The sequence below is a fragment of the Oryctolagus cuniculus genome, chromosome 7 (genome assembly GCF_051225735.1).
Source record: "Oryctolagus cuniculus isolate XC-2025 breed Fujian yellow rabbit chromosome 7, ASM5122573v1, whole genome shotgun sequence".
NCBI lineage: Eukaryota > Metazoa > Chordata > Mammalia > Lagomorpha > Leporidae > Oryctolagus > Oryctolagus cuniculus.
Genome location: NC_142873.1, coordinates 165014225 through 165034418, shown reverse-complemented (window position 1 = coordinate 165034418; position 20194 = coordinate 165014225). Strand labels below are relative to the sequence as shown.

Sequence of the window (20194 nt, the reverse complement as noted above, 5' to 3'; positions counted from 1 at the left end):
GGTGAGTCGCGTCCTGATTGGGCGGGCGGCAGCCAATCGGGCCGGCGGGGCGGGGCTCCGGGTCCCCGGGCGGGGCCTGCGGCGGCGGCGGCGACTGAGGCCAGGGATCCGCGGCGGCGGACCAACCAAACGGCCGGGGGTGGCCGAGGACCCCGCTCCCCGCTCACGTCAGCCCCTCCTCACCAGCACCCCGGCCTCGGCCCGCACCCCTGGGTCCCTTAGCCGAAGCAGGCGCTCCCCGGACCCAGGCCCCACCCAGCACGGTGCCATCCGGACCCCCTTCCCAGGTGAGATTTGCGAGGCTAACTTGGACAGGGAGCCAGGCCCGGGGGCCCCCGCGAGTCCTTGGCTCTGCTGGCCATGGGGAGGGCGCGAGGCGGCCCGCAGCGTCTTCCTGGCGCTGGCCGGCTGCCCGCACTCTGCCGCACAGCCACTGCCCTTCCTGTTCCCAGCCCAGGCAGAACAGCCCCGAGAGCCGCAGGCAGCTGGCTCCTTCTTGGCCGCCGGCTCAGGTTCTGGGTGGGAAAGGCCGGGCCCTCCGGATATCTGGTGGCCGGGGCAGTGTCCCTGGGGGCCTCGAAAGCCGTTTCCAGAGCGTGGAGGCCCAGGTGTGGCCGACTGCTCCCCTCGGCCTCACCCGGTGCCGGGCACACAACCCAACCAGTGGAGCCCCCAGGGGTGCAACGTCCGGTCACAGGGCCGGGAGCCACCTGCCCAGCTGCATAGGGACCCAGGGGTCCACTCCTAGCCGTGGCTCACAGCACAGGCAGCCGTCCAGACCGAGCACCGCGGGGGTGGAGAGGCCAGGGCGGGGCCCCTGGCACCAGCAGCAGGCCCGGGCCTGTCAGAGCCACCTGCCGTGCCAGCCCCCACCAGGCCACGGCCAGTGGGGCACCCGGAGCAGGGCTGGTTGGCTGCTTGGCGGCACCCACACAGCCCGTGGGCACCTGGATGTCTGTGGAGTGACCGGGTGAGTGTCAGTGGAATCCAGGGCACAGCTTGCCTCGGGGCCCGCGGCCGTGGGGGTGGGGAAGACTGACCCTGACCCGGCAGCAGCCAGGCCGCCCCACTGCCCCTGCTCCGATTTCAGGGGTGCAGAAGCGAGCAGAGGGGGAAGCTTCTCACCCCCCCGGCCCCTCCACTCCATCTCTGCGTCCCGGGGTGCTTAGGCCCCTAGGAGCTAGCGTCTGCCCAGAGCTTCCTGTCTGGCGAAACCCTCTACCGCACCGAGGCGACGCGGGCTGATTTCCAGGTGGGCCGCATTGCGAGGCCTGTGAGCGATCTTGCAAATATCCAGGGTCCCCACGCCAACAGCAGCCCCCTGGCTCCTGGCAGGGGGTCGGAAAACCTCTCTCCTAACGGGGAGACAGCTAGAACGGGGTGAGAGAGACGGCCGTGCAGCGCAGCGGCCCACCGGGGCTCAGGGCCGGCCTGGTGGGTGACCCGCCCTGTGGGTGCACCGTCTGGGCAGGGGGCACGGTAGGGCCAGCCAGGGCCACTCAGAGCCGGTGGCCCCTGGGGAAGGAGCTGGGTGGAGGGGATGGCGGCACCGTCCCACCCCCCCTGTGGCACAGCGCTCACCGGGAAGATGGAGGATGCGGGGGCCGACTTCAACCTGAAGGTGGTGCTGGTCAGTTTCAAGCAGTGTCTCAACGAGAAGGACGAGGTGCTGCTGGACCACTACATCGCCAGCTGGAAGGGGCTGGTCAGGTGCGTCAGGGGCCCGGGCGGGGCAGCCGCCGGCTGCGGGAGCCTGGGGCGGGGACTGCAGCGCCTGCCGCCCGTGCAGGTTCCTGAACAGCCTGGGCGCCGTCTTCTCCTTCATCTCCAAGGACGTCGTCTCCAAGCTGCGCATCATGGAGCAGCTGCAGGCCAGCCCCCAGCACGAGCACTACGTCAGCCTGCAGTCCATGATGGCCTACGAGACGGGGAACCAGCTGGTGGACGTGGACCGCCGCTCCCGCCACCCCGACTCGGGCTGCCGCACGGTGCTGCGCCTGCACCGCGCCCTGCGCTGGCTGCAGCTCTTCCTGGAGGGCCTGCGCACGAGCGCCGAGGACGCCCGCACCTCCGTGCTCTGCACCGACTCCTACAACGCCTCGCTGGCCGCCTACCACCCCTGGATCGTGCGCCGGGCCGTCACCGTGGCCTTCTGCACCCTGCCCACGCGCAAGGTCTTCCTGGAGGCCATGAACGTGGGGTCCCCGGAGCAGGCGGTGGAGATGCTGGGCGAGGCCCTGCCCTTCATTGAGCGCGTGTACGACGTCTCCCAGAAACTCTACGCCCAGCACTCCCTGCTGAACCTGCCCTAGGGCCTCGAGTCCCACCACAGAGCCTCCGGTGCCTAGACGGGGAGGGCACCACGGCCCCCACAGGCTGGACTTCTGGGAGCCCCAGGCCGCAGCAGAGGAGGCAGGAGGCTTGCCGTCCTGGGGTCCGGGGTGCCCCACCCTGGCCACACGCCCGTGAAACGCTTTGGGGTCACAGGTCCCTGGGGCTGGGGACCCCACCCTTCCTGCGGCCAGCACACCCATCCCGCCCCCGTCCCAGCTGCAGCAGGGATGTGGTGTCGGTGCCCGGCTAGCAGCCCCGGAGGCCCGGGTGTCCTTGGCACTGGCTCTCCCGGGAGGTCCTGGGAAGGGGCTTCCGCAGCCCCTGAGCCGCCTCAGGGCCCCGACTCACAGGCACAGCAGGGCTGTCGCCGGGATTCCTGGCAGCCCCACCAGTCTGCACAGCATTGTCAGGCCGCCCCGCCCCTGCCCAGCGGGATGCCACATTCCTCCGCCCTGCCCGTGGTGCTGCGACCATAGACGGAGCCGGCCCTGCCTGGCTGACTCTCCGGTGGCCACACCCAGCCCAGCCGTCCCCCTGACTCAGGGCCTGTCCTCTCGCCTCTCACCCCCCTGGCTCTGCAGGGTGGACCCCAGAGAGACCCCTGGGGACACCACCCACAGCGTGGCACATGTGCGGAACGCAAGCGTCTGGGGCACGCGGGTCTCCTGGAGACTGGTAGTGTGATGTTTCTCCAGCGTAAATAAACTGCACTTACAGGACCGGGCTTGGCGATCCAGCATGGGGGCCCTGAGTAGGCCAGGTGCTTGGTGTGCCTGACTACCCATGGGGAGGGACACGGCTGGGGGAGGAGGGCAGAAGAAGGAGAGGCACAGGGCTGGGGGAGGAGGGTGGGGGGGGCAGAGGCAGGGAGGGGTACAGGCCCCACTGCCAGCCTTGAAAGGGACGTGAGGTTAGGGTTAGGGTTGGGGTTGGGGGTGAGGTTGCCACACGTGGCCTGTGGGGGGCTTCAGCTTCCCCCACTTCCTGCTGTTTTACAAGTGAGAAACAAGTGCAAGGATCACCCAGGGGCAGCACCCAGAGTCCTGCTCAGAGCAGCACGTCTGAGGCCAGCAGCACTGGGCCGGGGGGAACCTGGACGCAGGACCCCGTGTGGTGCCCTGACGGGGGCCTGGCCACGTGGATGAGCCAGATACAGACTGCGCCCACGGCTCTGCGTTTGTGTAGATGCACATCGGTGTGTAGATGGCATGTGTGGGGAGCCCCCGAGCTCCCCACAGTGCCTGGGGTCAGCAGCCTGAGAGCCAAGCACAGGCTGAGGGCCCCCCCGCCGCGCACACACCTGCTGCAGGCCCAGCTGCCGCTGCCCATTTGGTTAGGCCTTTCCTCTGTGTTTGCATGGACCCCTCCAGCCCAGCTCTGAACCCAAGGGAGCCAGGTGCACACCAAGTCGGTTGTGCCTGGGCCGGCAGCAGTGACGTAGCCGCAGCTTCCAGGTTCAAGGCCCCTCCAGGGGTCTGCACTGCTCCCAGGCAGCCCCCGCCCCCACCCCAGCTCCAGGGTGGAGAGGCCGCCCCCGCAGCACCCTGGGGCCCTGTGTTGCTCCAGGAACAGCAGGAGCCGAGGGGCTTGGGCACAGGCAGGTAGCCAGGCCAAGGTCAGCGGCCACTCTGCGCCTGCCCATCAGGTCGCGGTCGGCCAGGGCCTGCGGACGTGACTGAGAATCCCTCCCACAGAGCGTGGGGCCCCTGGGGGCTGGCGGGTGAGGATGAGAAGGGTTTTGCTAAACAAATCCTCTGCCCCTCCCCTGGACTGGCTACACCTGAGGCCCCGCCAGGCACACCACCTGCAAACCGGCTGGGAGCTGCCACCGCCATGCCAGGCCTGACCGTGCTGGGGCTCGGCCTCGCGGCCCTCCTGGGCCTCGGGACAGGGGCCCACCTGTGCCTGTCCCAGCAACTGAAGATGCCAGGGAAGTACATCCTGGGCGGGCTCTTCCCTCTGGGCCTGGCCGAAGAGGACAGCCTCCGTGACCGAGCCCAGCCCCGCGGCATCGTGTGCCCCAGGTAGGAGGCGGGCACAGCCCCCCGGGGTGGGGGCCGGGGCTCCCCGGGGCTGGGTGGCAGCCACCACAGCCCACCGTGGCCGCAGGTTCTCGGCCCTTGGCCTGTTCCTGGCCATGGCCCTGAAGATGGCCGTGGAGGAGATCAACAACGGGTCGGCCCTGCTGCCCGGGCTGCGCCTGGGCTACGACCTGTTTGACACCTGCTCGGACCCCATGGCCACCATGAAGCCCAGCCTCATGTTCCTGGCCAAGGAGGGCAGCCGGGACATCGCCGCCTACTGCGACTACACGCAGTACCAGCCCCGCGTGTTGGCCGTCATCGGGCCCCACTCGTCCGAGCTCGCCCTCATCACCGGCAAGTTCTTCAGCTTTTTCCTCGTGCCGCAGGTGGGCCTCCCCTCCCCCTCCGCGCCCCCCCGCACCCGCTCCGCAGTGCCCACGGGAGGCGCCGCTGTGCCCGCAGGTCAGCTTTGGCGCCAGCATGGAGCAGCTGAGCAACCGGGAGGCGTTCCCCTCCTTCTTCCGCACGGTGCCCAACGACCGCGTGCAGCTGCAGGCCACCGTGGAGCTGCTGCTGGCGTTCGGCTGGAACTGGGTGGCGGCCGTGGGCAGCGACGACGAGTACGGGCGGCAGGGGCTGAGCATCTTCTCGGGCCTGGCCAACGCCAGGAACATCTGCATCGCGCACGAGGGCCTGGCGCCGCTGTCCCAGGCGGACAGCCTGCGGCAGACCCAGATGATGGACCTGCTGCACCAGGTCAACCGGAGCAACGTGAACGTGGTGGTGCTGTTCGCCTCGGCCCGCGCCGCGCAGGCCCTCTTCCACCACAGCATCCGCTACAACCTCCTGCCCAAGGTGTGGGTGGCCAGCGAGGCCTGGCTGACCTCGGAGCTGGTCATGACGCTGCCCGGCATGGCCCAGATGGGCACCGTGCTTGGCTTCCTGCAGCGGGGCCCCCCGCTGCCCGCCTTCCCGCGGTACGTGGAGAGCCGCCTGGCCCTGGCCGCCGACCCGGCCTTCTGCGCCACACTGGACGCGGAGCAGCCGGGCCCGGAGGAGCTCGGGGCCAACCGGCGCTGCCCGCAGTGCAACGACGTCGCGCCGCACAACCTGTCGGCCTGGCTGCAGCAGAACCTGTCGGCAGGCCAGCTGCACCACCAGATCTTCGCCACCTACGCCGCCGTGTACAGCGTGGCCCAGGCCCTGCACAACACCCTGGGCTGCGACGCCGCCGGCTGCCCCGAGCAGGAGCGCGTGCGACCCTGGCAGGTGAGGCCGGGCCGCGGCGGGGTGGGGGGCGCCGGGCAGGGCCGCGGCGGCGTGGGGGGCGCCGGGCAGGGCCGCGGCGGCGTGGGGGGCGCCGGGCAGGGCCGCGCCTGCGCAGCCGCCCCGCCCCCGCTCACAGCTCGCGGCCCCGCCCGCAGCTCCTGAGGAGCATGAACAACCTGAGCTTCCGCGCCGCGGGCCTGGCCTTGCGCTTCGACGGCTCGGGCAGCGTGGACATGGAGTACGACCTGAAGCTGTGGGTGTGGCGCGGCCCGAGGCCCGAGTTCCGCACCGTGGGCTCCTTCGACGGGCGTCTCCGGCTGCAGCGCCCACACATGTGCTGGCACACGGGGGACAAGGTGAGGGGGCCTCGCGCCTGCCCGCCCCTCCGAGGCCCCCGCGTCCGGGGCGGGCGGAGTCTGAGCCGGCCCCGTGCGCAGGCGCCCGTGTCGCAGTGTTCCCGGCAGTGCAGGGAGGGCCAGGTGCGCCGGGTGAAGGGCTTCCACTCGTGCTGCTACGACTGCGTGGACTGCAGGGCAGGCAGCTACCGGCAGAACCCAGGTCAGCCTCCTCCCCGTGGGCAGCCCCGGAGGGGTCCGCCCGCCCCGCCCCGCCCCCAGCACCATCTCCCCTCGCCTCACAGACGACACCATCTGCACCCTGTGCGCCCAGGACCAGTGGTCTCCGGAGCGGAGCACCCGCTGCTTCCCCCGCAGGCTGCGGTTCCTGGCGTGGGGGGAGCCGGCCGTGCTGCTGCTGCTGCTGCTGCTGGGCCTCACGCTGGGCCTCACGCTGGCCACCCTGGGGCTCTTCATCCGCGGCCGGCGCAGCCCGCTGGTGCGGGCCTCGGGCGGGCTGCTGGCCTGCTTCGGCCTGGCCTGCCTGGGCCTGGCCTGCCTGAGCGTCCTCCTGTTCCCCGGCCAGCCCCGCCCCGCCAGCTGCCTGGCCCAGCAGCCGCTGGCCCTCCTGCCGCTCACGGGCTGCCTCAGCACGCTGCTCCTGCAGGCAGTGGAGGTCCTCGTGGAGTCGGAGCTGCCGCCGAGCTGGGCGGCCCGGCTGCACGGCTGCCTGCGGGGACCCCGGGCCTGGCTGGCCGTGCTGCTGGCCCTGCTGCTGGAGGCGGCCGTGTGCTCCTGGTACCTGGTGGTCTTCCCGCCAGAGGTGACCAAGGACTGGCAGGTGCTGCCCACCGAGGTGCTGGTGCACTGCCGCGTGCGGTCCTGGCCCAGCTTCGGCCTGGTGCACGCCACCAACGCCGCCCTGGCTTTCCTCTGCTTCCTGGGCACCTTCCTCGTGCAGAGCCGGCCCGGCCGCTACAACCGGGCCCGCGGCCTCACCTTCGCCATGCTGGCCTACTTCATCACCTGGGTCTCCTTCGTGCCCATCCTGGCCAATGTGCACCTGGCCCACCAGCCCACCGTGCAGATGGCCGCCATCCTCCTCTGTGCTCTGGGCATCCTGGCTGCCTTCTACCTGCCCAAGTGCTACCTGCTCCTGCAGCAGCCACAGCTCAACACCGCCGAGTTCTTCCTGGGCGCCGACCCCAGAGACGTGAGAGGTGGCGGCGGGGGTGGGGAGGAGGTCCAGGGATCCCACGGGTGACCACCCCCAGGAACCCACACCCAGCAGCAGCCCCCTGACCCCAGTGGCCCCGACTGTGCCCCGACCCCAGCTTGTCTGCTGACCGTGACCTGAGGCCTGCAGCTCACGTGGCCACAGAGCCAGGCTGTGTCTGTCCCCGGCCTGGCCGAGTCCCACTGCTCTGTCGGGGCCTCTGCAGAACTCAGGGCAGGGCCAGACCTCTGGAAGGCGAGAGCGGGCAGCACTCGCCTGGCCATGCCCAGCCCCGTGTCCAGGCACAACAGGAAGGGGAGTTGTCTGGGGAGGCGTGGGCAGGTGCCCAGGGCAGCAGCCAGCCTGTCCTCCTGACCCAGCCTAGGCAGGTAGAATGGAGTCGTGCCTGCTACCAGCACCGAGGACAGAGCCCCGGCAGAGCTGGGGTCAGCACCACGGCCAGCGGCGGCCGGGACACCCCCCTCCCCCCAACCCCAGAGCCCACAGCCAGCACCACGGACAGAAATGCCTGCCAGGACCCCACCGCTGGCAGCACCAGGGACAGAGCCTCGGGGCGGGGGTGGGGAGGCAGAGCAGGGCCTCCGTCAGGCCCCCCTGCCTCAGCTCCCCACGGCAGCCCGGGCAGCAGAGAAGCGACAAGGCCACATGTCAGTCTCATAAAATTAAATGCTTTTTAGTGTTTAAAATAGCATTTACACAGAAGCAGCTATGTGAACCGTCCAGCCGCTGGACGGATCCGGCATCTACAGTGCAGAGGCGCGGGGGCTGCAGACGCCAGGTGGCCTGTGTGCGGGCGGACACCGGGGACAGCCAGGGTGGCCTCCTGTCTCCAGCTGTGCCCCCGACCCTGGGGTCCCATGCCCCGCCCTCCCACCGCCGAGGCGAGGTGTGGGAGTGCCCGGCCCCTCTCTGCCCCCCCATTCCACTTTCAGACTCGGCCCTGGGGAGAGTATGAACACTGCTCCACTGTGCAGATGGGGGCAGCAGGCCGGGCAATAAATAAATAAATTAGGCCCCTCCCGTGGGCGGCCCCAGAGGGGCCTGGGAATTGGGTTTCGGCCGGCCGCAGAGGCCCGTGCACGTGGTCAGGGAGGGGACGCGGGGCCCAGGCTGGAGGGAGGTCACATCCACACAGTGGCGGGGGCAGGGTCCCTGAGCAGGGACCACCAGGCCTCCCCCGACAGAGGTCTGCATGGACACAGCCGCTGCACACCTGGAGACCCCGGGGTGGACAGGCCACCAGATCTGATGGTGCTGGTCTGGCTGCCATGGCACCTCACCACCTGCCCGCTCCCACGGCCCACCCGCCCCAGCCGGCCACGCTAAGGCAAGGCCACAGGCACTGCCCCTGTCACATGATGTCCACAAAGAACTCGCAGGGGTTCCCCATGGCCTTTTGGAAGGACTGGCGGCTGCCCGTCAGCTCCGGGGGCACGGCAGCCAGCTCCCGCACAGGGGGCCCCCCGGGCGGCCCCCCGGCCACCGCACAGGCCTTTGTCAGGGGGTGCGGTGGGGGTAGCCCCGGGGCGGCCGCAGAGGCCTGGCTGCCCGGGCGCTCTCGCCAGCTGCTGCTGCCCACCCCACTCGGTGCCGTGTGGTCCGACTCGCTCCCGCTGCCACCGGCTCCGGCCGCCCGACGCTCCTTCTCCCGGCCTGGGGCCCGACGGCTGCTCTGGGTGGACCCCCCACTGCTCTTGCTCCCTGGAGGCCATGGGGGAGAGAAAGGAGACTGTCAGCGCCAGGCCAGGCCACTTCCAGGCGGTCCCGTCCCAGGGTGGGGCCGGAGGGGGCAGCCATGCAGCCAGCACCCAGGAGAGGCAGGTGGGGACCCTGGGCGTCTGCTTGGTGCCCCCACCTCACCCCAAGTCTCGCAGCTGAGGATCTGAGGCACCCCCGGCCATCCTGGCTCCCCCGACCCAGTGTTCACGTGGCCCAGGGCTCTGGCCCTCGTCTGAGCTCCTTGGGAGCGGTGGCAACCTGAGTTCGGGGCTGGCGTGGGACACGCCGACAGGGACGCCGGGCAGGACCCTGGCTTACCGGTCCTGAGGGTCCACTCCACAGTCCTTCAGCCTAAGGCTTGCTCAGCACAAAGCAAGGGATAGCACGGGTCACACATGGGGCGGGACATGGGTGACAGGGCAGGACATGGGTTACACACGGGAGGGGACACAGGTCATGCAAGGGAGGGGACACAGGTCACATATTGGGCAGGAACATGGGTCACACGGGAGGGGACGTGGGTGACACAGGGGCAGGGACACGGGTCACACATGAGGCAGGGACACGGCTCACACATGGGAGGGGACACGGGTCACACATGGGCCGGGACATGGGTGACAGTGGGGAGGCGACATGGGTGACATGGGAGGGGACATGGATTACACATGGGGAGGGGACATGGATTACACACGGGGTGGGGACATGGGTGATGGGAGGTTACACATGCAGGGTCATAGGTGACAGGTGGGGACATGGGTGACACATGGGGTGGGGACATGGGTCATATTGGGGAGGTTACACATGGGGTGGGACACAGGTGACACACAGGACAGGGACATGGGTGACACATGGAAGAGGGGACACAGGTGACACATGGGGTGTGGACATGGGTGACAGGCGGGGACACAGGTGACAGGAGGGGTCATGGATGACAGCGGAGGTTACACATGGGGTAGGGACACAGGTGACACGGGACAGGGACATGGGTCATACGGGGGAGGGGGTACAGGTCACACACAGAAGAGGAGGCAGCACAGGTTACACACAGGCCTGGGCAGGAACCCACACCCATCACCAGTTGGACTGGACCTCGGGTGGGGAGGGGGCGGCACGGGTTACACATGGGGAGGGGCAGCAGGGGTCACACCCGGAGCTGGGTGGGGCTCAGGCAGGGGCAAGGGTCTGCCCGGGGTGGACGGCTGGTCAGACACCCCTGCATCCCACCACCCGTCCCTCACCCCTCCGTGGGTCCCCAAGAGGCTGCCTGTACCTCTGTCCCCCGAGCCTGCTGGCCTGCACTGGCCTTGCTGGGCCCTTCCAGGACATACCCCGTGGGGCAGGGTTCATGGCCGGCCTCCCCCAGGGGCCTGGGGTCTGAGCTCACCTGAGTCCCAGACCCTGCAGTGACCCCTGGGCGCCTGCTGGGTGCCTCACACACCCCTACCCTCACTCTTGGCCCACGGCCCCTTTGCCACACCTGAGACACCAGGCCAAGGGTCTGTGGCCTCTCACGGGGCCCCTGGTCCCCCAGGCACTGGCCCCTCCAGAAGGAGGCCACCCAGGGCCCAGGCCACAGCAGGAGCACCTGGGGAGGCAGGGAGAGCAGAGCCGGGGGTGAGGGCAAAGGCGGGGGCGCAGCGGGGAAAGCAGAGCCAGGGTGAGGGCAGGGGTGCGGGGCGGGGTCCTGGCGGGGCTCTTACCTTCACTCTGCTGACTGCCGGCGCTGCCGCTGCCGTAGCTGAAGCCGGGGTCCTGGTAGGCGGGTGGGAAGCAGGGCGGGGGGCCCGGGTACTGGTAGGGGTAGCCCTGCCCCAGGGGCCAGGGGGCAGCCGGGTGGGGCAGCGGGGCCAGCGTGTCCTGGTCCGAGGCACCGCCGCCGGGGCTGCTGTTGAGGTTCAGGGCGGCGAGGTCTGGCGGGCGGGGAGGGGAGGGGAGAGTGAGCGAGGGTGGCGCGCAGGGGCCCGGCCCCTCCCGCAGCCCCCACTCACTGCTGCACAGGTCCCCGAAGACGTAGTAGCACTGCTCCGAGAAGGTGACCTTGTTCACCGTGTGCCGCAGGAAGCCGCGCCGCAGCATGCTGCTGGCGTACTTGCGGGCCTCGCGGCGCTCCCTGAAGCCGTCCACGTGCGCGTACAGCCAGTCCACCACGTCAGCCCCTGGCCCGCACGAGAGTCAGCCCGGCAGCGCCCCGGCCCCCGCCCCGCCCGCCCGCCCGCCGCGCCGGCCCTCACCGATGACGGCGTTGGCTATGGTGATCTTGAGCCACATGCGGTCCCGGATCTCCAGGCCTGAGTCCGGCAGCTGCATGACGCGGACGATGGCGCCCATGTCGCTCTTCACCGTCAGGGGCGCCTCCTGCAGCTCTGCAAGGCAGGCCCCCCTCAGCCCGCGGCCGCTGGGCCCTGGACCCCCGCACCGCAAGCCGCAAGCCGGGCGTGAGTGGTGTTAGCGGCAAGAAAGCAGAGGGGCTGGGCACACCCTGGCCCTGGCCGGCGTGCGGCGAGGGCTCGCGAGCTGCCACTTACGTGGAGCGCCAGGCACCGAGCTGGTTAGTGAGGAGCAGCTGGTGCGCGTGACGGCGCTGGAGCAGGGGCTCGTACCGTAGCGGGGCAGGGCTCCGGTCAGCGCCGCCGTGTGGGACAGCCAGGCAGCCGGGTCGATGGGCCGCACGGGGTCAGCTGGCAGCCCCGGCCAGGAGACAGACAGGGATGAGGAGTGAGCGGGCGGAACAGGGGTGCCGGGAGCCCCACCCCCGCCCTGCGGGGTCACTCACCCCTGGGGATGGTGAAGTAGCTCCGGGGGGTCGGGTCCCAGCACTTGGCCACCGTGAGGCTGATGGGCCTGTGGGGGCCGACGGGTCACAAGGGGGAGGCCCGGGGCGCGGCCCCGCCCTGCCTGCGCGGCCCAGCGCCCCCCGAGCCCCCCACGCTCACCCCGTCTGGGACACGATTTCTCGCAGCACCCGGACCGCGTCGTCGTTACTCATGTTCTCGAAGTTCACATCATTCACCTGCAGGCGGGGCGTGGGGCCGGTGGGGGAGGGCCCCGCCAGGCAGAGGGTCTGCCCCTCAGCCTCAGGCCTCGCCCCCAGGCCGTCCCAGCCCCAGCAGGGGGAGGCTCCACCCCGGCCCCGGCCCCCCAGGCCTCACCAGCTCCAGCAAGGGGAGGCCCCGCCCCGGCCCCCCCACCTGCAGCAGCAGAGGAGCCCCGCCCCCGCCCCGCCCCGCCCGCCCCGCCGCACCTGCAGCAGCAGAGGAGCCCCGCCCTCGCCCCGCCCCGCCCCCGCCGCACCTGCAGCAGCAGAGGAGCCCCGCCCCCGCCCCGCCCCACCCCGCCCGCGCCACACCTGCAGCAGAGGAGCCCCGCCCCCGCCCCGCCCGCCCCCGACCCCGCCGCACCTGCAGCAGCAGAGGAGCCCCGCCCCCGCCCCGCCCCGCCCGCCCCCGCCGCACCTGCAGCAGCAGAGGAGCCCCGCCCCCGCCCCGCCCCGCCCCCGCCGCACCTGCAGCAGCAGAGGAGCCCCGCCCCCGCCCCGCCCGCCCCCGCCGCACCTGCAGCAGCAGAGGAGCCCCGCCCCCGCCCCGCCCGCCCCCGCCGCACCTGCAGCAGCAGAGGAGCCCCGCCCCCGGCCCGCCCCGCCCCCGCCGCACCTGCAGCAGCAGAGGAGCCCCGCCCCCGCCCCGCCCCGCCCCCGCCGCACCTGCAGCAGCAGAGGAGCCCCGCCCCCGCCCCGCCCGCCCCCGCCGCACCTGCAGCAGCAGAGGAGCCCCGCCCCCGCCCCGCCCGCCCCCGCCGCACCTGCAGCAGCAGAGGAGCCCCGCCCCCGCCCCGCCCCACCCCGCCCCCGCCGCACCTGCAGCAGCAGAGGAGCCCCGCCCCCGCCCCGCCCCGCCCCGCCCCCGCCGCACCTGCAGCAGCAGAGGAGCCCCGCCCCCGCCCCGCCCCGCCCCGCCCCCGCCGCACCTGCAGCAGCAGAGGAGCCCCGCCCCCGCCCCGCCCGCCCCCGCCGCACCTGCAGCAGCAGAGGAGCCCCGCCCCCGGCCCGCCCCGCCCCCGCCGCACCTGCAGCAGCAGAGCCCCGCCCCGCCCCCGGCCCGCCCCGCCCCCGCCGCACCTGCAGCAGCAGAGGAGCCCCGCCCCCGCCCCGCCCCGCCCCCGCCGCACCTGCAGCAGCAGAGGAGCCCCGCCCCCGCCCCGCCCGCCCCCGCCGCACCTGCAGCAGCAGAGGAGCCCCGCCCCCGCCCCGCCCGCCCCCGCCGCACCTGCAGCAGCAGAGGAGCCCCCGCCCCCGCCCCGCCCCGCCCCGCCCCCGCCGCACCTGCAGCAGCAGAGGAGCCCCGCCCCCGCCCCGCCCCGCCCCGCCCGCCCCCGCCGCACCTGCAGCAGCATGTCTCCCGGCTCGATGCGGCCGTCGGCAGCCACGGCGCCCCCCTTCATGATGGAGCCGATGTAGATGCCGCCGTCCCCCCGGTCGTTGCTCTGGCCCACGATGCTGATGCCCAGGAAGTGGTGGCGCTCTGCGAGAGGGGCGGTGAGCGAGGCCCCGCCCCGCCCGCCCCCCCAGCCCGCCCGCCCGCGAGGCCTCACCCATGTTGAGCGTGACGGTGACGATGTTGAGCGACATGGTGGAGTCCGTGATGCTGCTGAAGGAGGAGGCCTGTGGAGCGCCCAGGTGAGGGGGCCGCCCGCGGACCCCCGCCCGCCCCCCGCCGCCCGCGCCCCCACCCACCCGGTCCGTCTGCCGCAGGCGCTGCTTCCGCCGCCGCCGCTTGTGCTTCCGGATGAGCCGGGACGAGGTGCTCTGCTCCGTGGAGCTGCTCAGCCTAGGGGGAGGCCAGCGGTCAGTGGTCAGCAGAGGTCCCGACCCGGCTCCGGGTCGCGCGGGCACGGGCTGGGCGCCTGCACACCCTCGCCGCACCGGCTCGTGCTGCCGTCCTCGTCCGAGTCCACGAAGCTGCTGGACTCCAGCTCGCTGCTCAGCACGGTGGACGCGCTGTCCGCGGGCAGCCCCAGCTCGCGGCGCCGGTCTCCTCGGGGGTGCCCGTTAGTCCGGGAGACTGGGGGCAGGGGGAGGAGGCAGTGAGGCCGAGGGCCACAGGGTGCCTCCCAGGTCGTGGGGTGCTCAGGGGGAGTCCTGGGCCTGAGCCCTCCACTCAGGGAGTGTCGCTGGTTGGGGTATCAGAGGGTTCACCAAGGGGACCCCGGGGAGGCCTCGGGTCAGACTGGGCGAGTGCGGCCACGGTACCTTCCTCACGGTTCCGGCGTCGGGCTCGCTCCCGCCGGTGGCTGACCATGGATTCTGTGCCGGTCTCACTGTCCATCCCATCACGGCTGCTGGCCACATTTGGGCTGTGCCAATGAGAGGGGTGGGATGGGGTACCTCCCACCCCTCGCCTGCCCTGACCGCTGCCCACTGGGGGCCATTCTGTTCCCCACGCCCCGCTGGCCAGCACCAAGAGGGCAGCAGGGCTCAGCCCGCCAGGCCTTACTGGAAGGAGGGGGGCCGGGAGTCCCCAATGCCGCCTGTCCGTTCCAGAGGCGGGGGCAGGTCCGTGTGGCTGTCAGCGCCCTGGGACCCAGCATCCGAGTGGGCACCCTCGGCCAGGACCAGCTGTGGAGGGAGAGTGAGGGCTGGGGACGTCACTCTTGCCTGCAGGCCACCCTCAGCCCCGCTACGAGCCGGAGCCCAGCACACAGGCCTCCTGGGGCCACTCCCCACTCACCCAAGAAACCACACGGCCGTTGAAGCAGGGCAGCCTGGCGTTGTCGTCCGAAATCTCCTCCTTGACCACCCTGGGGACAGGTGCAGCCGTGAGGCCGCTGCACCTGGCCACAACTCCCACCCACCCTCCATACCAAGGACAGCAGCTGTGGATGGTCCAGGACTCTGGCTCACCTCCAGGGTCAGCCCCCAGCCCCAAGCAGATGGACAGATGGGGTGCCGGACCCCTGGCGTCCCCCTGCCCCAGCCCTAATCTCAGAGGTGCCCAAGTCCCCTCCTGGGTCCAGAGGCCACACCCCCGACAGGTGCCTGTGCAGCGGCCTCTTCTGGGCCTGATCCCAGTGCCCACCCAGGTGTCCAAGACCCCCTGGCTCTTCTCTGTCCCTCACCCAAAATCCACCGCGGACCATACAGGCTCCACCTGCTCACCACCTGGAGACTAGCCCCCTGCGGCAGCAGGGTGGCCACGTGACCCACACCTGCCTCACCCCTACCACCCCACCCACCAGGGGCGGCACCCCAGGCCCCCGGGCCAGCCCCTGCCAGCCCCCCTGCTGTGTGCCCAGTGGCCTCAGCAGAGACCCCATGGAGACACAGGCAGGCTGGGGTAGCACTCAGACCTGGCCCCAGCCAGGGACACAAGCTGACCCCTACTCACCAGGCCAGCCCCAGCTCGTGCCCTCCCCCAACCCCGAGGAGCCTTGCACAGAGCCTGATGGGCCTGGGCACAGAGGGCATCAGCTGTGTTCCTGACCAGTGAACTGACCCTGCTTGGGAGGACAGAGAAGGTCAGAGTTCAAAGGGATGAGGGCAGCTGGGCAGGGACTCTCACCAGATACCCAACCCTGGGCCTCCCGGTGCCTAGACAGCCAGGCAGGCAGGGTGGGGCCTGCAGCGGGGGAGGGGCTGGACACCCAGCTCCACCGCCCCCAGAGCCCACTGCCCCAGCCCAGCCCCTGGCACGCAGCCCCATCTAGTACCACAGGATTTGCCACACCCAGCCTTGGGCCCAGCAGAGAGACAGGAGCTGGGAGACCGGGCTGGGCCTGGACGTGCACCTGGTAGGAAGCAGCCTCGTGGCCACTGGGCCGGACGCCAGCAGCAGGGCCTGCCCTGCCGGCTGCTCCAGGCCTACAGGCCCCAGCACACCCCACTCGGGCAGCAGCAGCTCCCCAGCAGAGCTGCCCCCTCGGCACCCAGGGACCCAAGCCCCTGGTGGGAGGGGACAGAAGCACAGGCCAGCCGGGGGGGCTCCCACCCAGCCCTCCGTGGTCCTGCCAACACCGCCCCGTGCCTTCCCGGCCCAGGCCACAACAGTGAGGTGGACACTCTCACAGCCAGTGCCCAGGATCCCCCACTGTGAGCGGGCTTCTCACAGGAGGTTGTGACCTGGGGGACCCCGGCCACAGGCCACGGCAGGACCCAGGTGGCCGACGGCGGGAGGGATCACCAGCTTCCATCTCCGAGTGACCACGGCGGAGGCCCCAGCACGGGGCCCCAGGTGCCTGCCGGCAGCCTCTCTCCCACCACACTCAGGCCACACCCTCTCTGACTCAGCCTTGGGGAGACACGGTCAACCCCCTGGCCTGCCCGTCTCCCACCGTCCACAGCAGCCTCGAGCCCTTCCTGAACACTGGCCAGGGCCTCATGATGCCCCAGGGCTGCCTGGGCCTCTGGCCCCCCGCCCCCGTGGACACTTCCCCCCAGGGACCGCTCTCCACTCCCCGCCTGTGGTCCCCAGGTCCCACCCAGCAGGTCAGAGTCCGCTGCCCCCGCCCACCCCAGCCAAGCATGAAGAAGGCACACGTTCTGTCCAGTGGGCGTGGGGCCAGGTGAGGGAGGCCTGGGTCTCCGCAGGACAGGGGCAAGGTCCCCGCCGGCCCCCAGGCAGCGTGACCTCAGGAGCCAGCCTCCATTCCCCAACCTCAGAATTCCTAAGGAGATCCTGGTTAACCTCGAACTTGCGGCTACTGGCCCCGCCCGCCACCCCCGCAGGCCCGCCCCAGGGAGGAGCCGCCCTAGGCCACAGGCGGAGGAGGCCCAGCTCGCCAAGGACCGGCCCAGGCTGCCCCGCGCTGCCGGCCGCAGAGCAGGAGGCTGGCACTGGACGGACGCAGAGCTTCCCAGAGCCCCCCCAGCGCTGTGGGGCGCAGCTCCTGCCGGGCCTTGGTGGGGGCTGGGTTGGCACCTGCTCCCCGCGGAGCCTGGAGCCAGCTGCGCTCTGATGAGCCCATCCCACATCTGCTGGCAGGTCCTCTGGTGGGGGACCGGCCTGGACCCTAACACCAGGGAGGCCCCGGCCCCCAGAGGCGTGGGCAGACAGGCAGGCCAAGTACCAGCGTCACCAGGGCGCCAGGAGCCAAGGGGACAGCCAAGCCCACAGGCAGGTAGCCCCAGAGACCTGGCCTTGGTCCTTGCCCCAACCCCTCCCCCACTCCCTGGGCCTGGGCCACTCTTGGCTCAGAAACGGTAGGGCCCAGGTCCCACCCCCAAACACAGCACCGGTGCCCAGCACCTCACAGGCCCGGGACCTCTGCCAACATCGGGAACCCTGGGTCAGAGCAGCCGCGACTGACGGGCAAGCGACTTTTGCCCACTTGGCCAAAGAGGCACTCGGGAGGTGACGCCCAGCCCAGGGCATGTGGCCGGGTGGCCCTCCGCGCTCGGGCAGCGGCTCAAGGAACCCGGGCCTGGCTCATGGAGGGGTGGGGGTGGGGAGGTTGGGACAACAGACCCAGGCTCACCAGGGTGCTGCTCCAGCCCCCCAGCCGCCCACGGACCTGCCCCAGTCCAGCCACAGTCACTGGGTGTCCAGTGTGAGCGTCCAGCTCAGCTCTCATCCACACTGAAGTGTGAGTGACTGGCGAGCACCTCCCACCGGGAGTTTGCTGCAATGGCAAAAATGTTCTCCAAGACGGAGTTTGTAGGCAGCCCTCAAGGAAAGGGAGGGGGCTTCTCCCAGGCCCACAGCAGTGGCCCAAGGATGACCTGTGTGCTGGCCATGCCACCCAGAGTCACCCCCAGCCATTCCCCAGCAGCCAAGACAGCCTGTTCCTCTGTTGACAGCCCGCGTGCCCAGCTGGGCGTCCCCTGCACGGCCCCTGCAGGAGCTCCCGGGGCCAGGCTGCCTGTGCCCTGGGCACGCCCCGCCACACAGTCCACCCCGGGCCGGCGAGAGCTCGCGCGCTGGGGACCGGGCTGACACAGGCTTCTGCTGCAACAGCCGAGTTAGACAGAGGCACCCTTAGCTCCCCCACGTGTGGCCGTGCACCCGGGCTACAAGCCCACCCCACAGGAAAGGCCGCTGGGCAGAGCTGCCCGACAAGCCCTCCCTGGTCCCCCGCACTTCCCGGGGGCACCAGAGTCCAGTGGGCCAGATGCCCTGGGGTGGCCCGGGGACCACGCAGCCCAGCAGCCAGGAAAGGCCTCAATGTCAAGTCCCAAGACACGGCCACACACAAGGACACGGCTTGCTGAGGACGGCCAGCCACACCTGCTGGCCCCACAGGGCCCGAGCCTCAACCCCCACCCCCACCCCAAGCAGTGCTGAGCTGGGGACTCGAGTTACTCGAGGCTGTGCCAGGTCAGGCCTCCAGGGGACAGCCGGCCTCCAGCTCCCCGGCCCAGAAGCCCCACCCCCCCAGGCAGGGACGCACCGACCCCGGCCCGGCCCAGGCTGCTCCCAGGAACGCAAGCCCCTCGCGAGTCAAGTAGGGAGCGAGGCCAGCAGCCAGGAACCTCAGAGCCGGCGTGCGCAGCGCGAGGGGCCACTGCCGCCAGGGACCCCCGACCTCTGCCCCTCCGAGCACCAAGAGGCAGCCGCCCCCCCGCCCACAGAGTGGTGTCCCTATCCCACCGGGCCACTTGGGAGCCCGCCGTGCGCGGAGCACCCTGCCCCGTCCGGGGTCCTCTCCCTTGACACTTCCCTGACGTCAGCCCCGGAGACCCCACCCCCTGCTGAAGGGATGCGGCGGACCCTGAACCTGGCGGGGGCAGCCAGGGATGGGGCTTCGGGCCGGCGGTGGCCCAGGGTCGGGCACGCTCGCGCGGCCGCGGTCCCACAGGTGGTGCCCGGCCCCGGCCCGCGCGCCCAGGGCCACCCAGGCGTGCGCGCGCGCGCGCGGACGCGGACGCGGGCCCCGGCCCCGCCCCGGGCGGCCCCGGCCCCCGGCCCCGCTGGGCGCAGGCAGGTGCCGGCCCACTGACCCGAAGTCCTGGTCCATGGACTTGAAGAAGAATTTGTAGGCGTGCACGGGCCGGTTGCTCAGCACGTTCTTGAAGTCGGCCAGCGTGACGCGCTCGGGCGCCACGGGCAGCTTGACCAGGTACGGCGTCTCCTCCTCGTCCATGTGGTAGATGATCTTGGTCTCCGCCATGGCGCGGCGGCGGCGGCGCGGGGCCCGCGCGGCGCTCAGGGCCCGGCCCGGGGCTCGGACGCGGGGCGCGCTCCCCGCCCGCCGGCCTGCGCCCCGCCCGGCCGCCGCGCCGCCGCCGCCGCCGCCCCCGGGCGCCCCCGCCCGGCCGCCCAGGCCCGGCCCGCGGCCCCGGCGCGCCGCCCCCAGCTCCCGCGCGCGCTCCGGCTGCTGCCCCGCGTCCCGCGTCCGCCCATCCGCCCCGGCCCGGGAGCGCGCGTGAGCGAGGCAGGCTCGCAGGGCGCGTTCCAGCCCCGCCGCCCCCGCGGGCCCCGGGCCTGAGCGCGCGGCCGCCGGGGGGCGCCCGAGAGCCGGGCGGGCCTGACGTCACCGGCGGCCCGCGGCGGGGGCGGGGCGGGGCTGCGCACGCGCGGGGCGGGGGCGGGGCGCAACGTGCGCGCGCGCGGCGGGGGCGCCGTGCGGTGGGGGCGGCGGCGCGGGAGAAGCTCCCTCGGCCTGGCCGGTGGCGGCTGGCCGCTGGTGACGTCCACTCGAAGGCGCCCGCCGCGGCTCCCGAGCCCCCTGGGACCCGAGCTCCCCGCCCCGGGGAGGGGCTCTAGGGGGCACCACCCCCAGCTGCGCGTCTCGTCCCCCGGCCTTCCGCATGGAGACCCTGGCCCCGGCCGCTACGTGCCCCCGGGAGCCCCTCGATCCCGCGCGTCGGGCTCGCGCGCGAGCTGCGCCCCAAGTCCAGGGCGCTCCTGCTTCGGCCCGGAGCCGGGCCCCTGGCCCCCTGCGCCCCTGCGCCAGCTCCGCACTCGTCTGGGGCCCATAGGGCCTCTGAGGGACCCCGGGCTGGGGAAGGCGGGCACCGGTGCGGACGTACGGGGGGGGCGGCGGGGGAGCCTGAGAAACGGGGTTCGTGACGCCCTGGATGGCCGCAGACGCTGGCGCTGGGCCCCCGCAGGGAAAGCCCGCGTGGCTGAAGGGCTCCGAGAGTGGACAGCAGTTCCTGAGCTCAGGCTGGAGGCCGCCCCCATGTCCCTTTGAGCCGGGGGTGACCCCTGCACCCTCAGCTCTGCCAGGGCCAGCTCTCTGCCCAGGCCCTCTGAGGAAGCCGCGCAGCAGGGCCGTAGAGGGGCTGGGCTGAGCTGCCCCGGGAAGCAGCAGTCCCTGCCCCAACTCCCGCCAGCTGGACACAC

General features: G+C 72.0%; 3 protein-coding genes across 10 annotated transcripts; 2 read left to right on the top strand and 1 right to left on the bottom strand.

Moving 5' to 3' along the window:
- Positions 1-43: 43 nt before the first annotated feature.
- Positions 44-3053, top strand: CPTP (ceramide-1-phosphate transfer protein). Of its 6 annotated transcripts, XM_089301591.1 has the most exons (4): positions 101-287; positions 867-970; positions 1575-1710; positions 1833-3053. In XM_089301591.1, exon 4 carries the CDS (start codon positions 1857-1859, stop codon positions 2310-2312), a length of 456 nt encoding a protein of 151 aa, XP_089157717.1. In that variant the 5' UTR covers positions 101-287; positions 867-970; positions 1575-1710; positions 1833-1856; the 3' UTR covers positions 2313-3053. The 6 variants fall into 6 exon arrangements, with proteins under 6 accessions (XP_089157714.1, XP_051696464.1, XP_089157716.1 ...); XM_089301588.1 differs by lacking the exon at positions 867-970 and having other exon boundaries at positions 44-287; XM_051840504.3 differs by lacking the exon at positions 867-970 and having other exon boundaries at positions 51-287; positions 1790-3053.
- Positions 3054-4024: 971 nt separating this feature from the next.
- Positions 4025-7890, top strand: TAS1R3 (taste 1 receptor member 3). Its single transcript, XM_051840483.3, has 6 exons — positions 4025-4358; positions 4444-4744; positions 4821-5627; positions 5783-5983; positions 6065-6185; positions 6268-7890. The coding sequence occupies exons 1-6, from the start codon at positions 4168-4170 to the stop codon at positions 7224-7226; spliced, it is 2580 nt and encodes an 859-aa protein (XP_051696443.1). The 5' UTR covers positions 4025-4167; the 3' UTR covers positions 7227-7890.
- On the bottom strand, positions 7848-19190 carry DVL1 (dishevelled segment polarity protein 1). 3 transcript variants are annotated; one of them, XM_051840487.3, is made up of 16 exons: positions 18847-19141; positions 14642-14711; positions 14408-14529; positions 14164-14267; positions 13837-13975; positions 13648-13741; positions 13506-13575; positions 13296-13435; positions 11852-11928; positions 11692-11759; positions 11444-11596; positions 11150-11281; positions 10907-11074; positions 10619-10828; positions 9237-9275; positions 8846-8900 (listed from the first exon to the last, which is right to left on the bottom strand). In XM_051840487.3, exons 1-15 carry the CDS (start codon positions 19014-19016, stop codon positions 9265-9267), a joined length of 1728 nt encoding a protein of 575 aa, XP_051696447.2. In that variant the 5' UTR covers positions 19017-19141; the 3' UTR covers positions 8846-8900; positions 9237-9264. The 3 variants fall into 3 exon arrangements, with proteins under 3 accessions (XP_051696444.2, XP_051696445.2, XP_051696447.2); XM_051840484.3 differs by lacking the exon at positions 9237-9275 and having other exon boundaries at positions 7848-8900; positions 18847-19190; XM_051840485.3 differs by lacking the exon at positions 9237-9275 and having other exon boundaries at positions 7848-8900; positions 11519-11596; positions 18847-19140.
- Positions 19191-20194: the final 1004 nt, after the last annotated feature.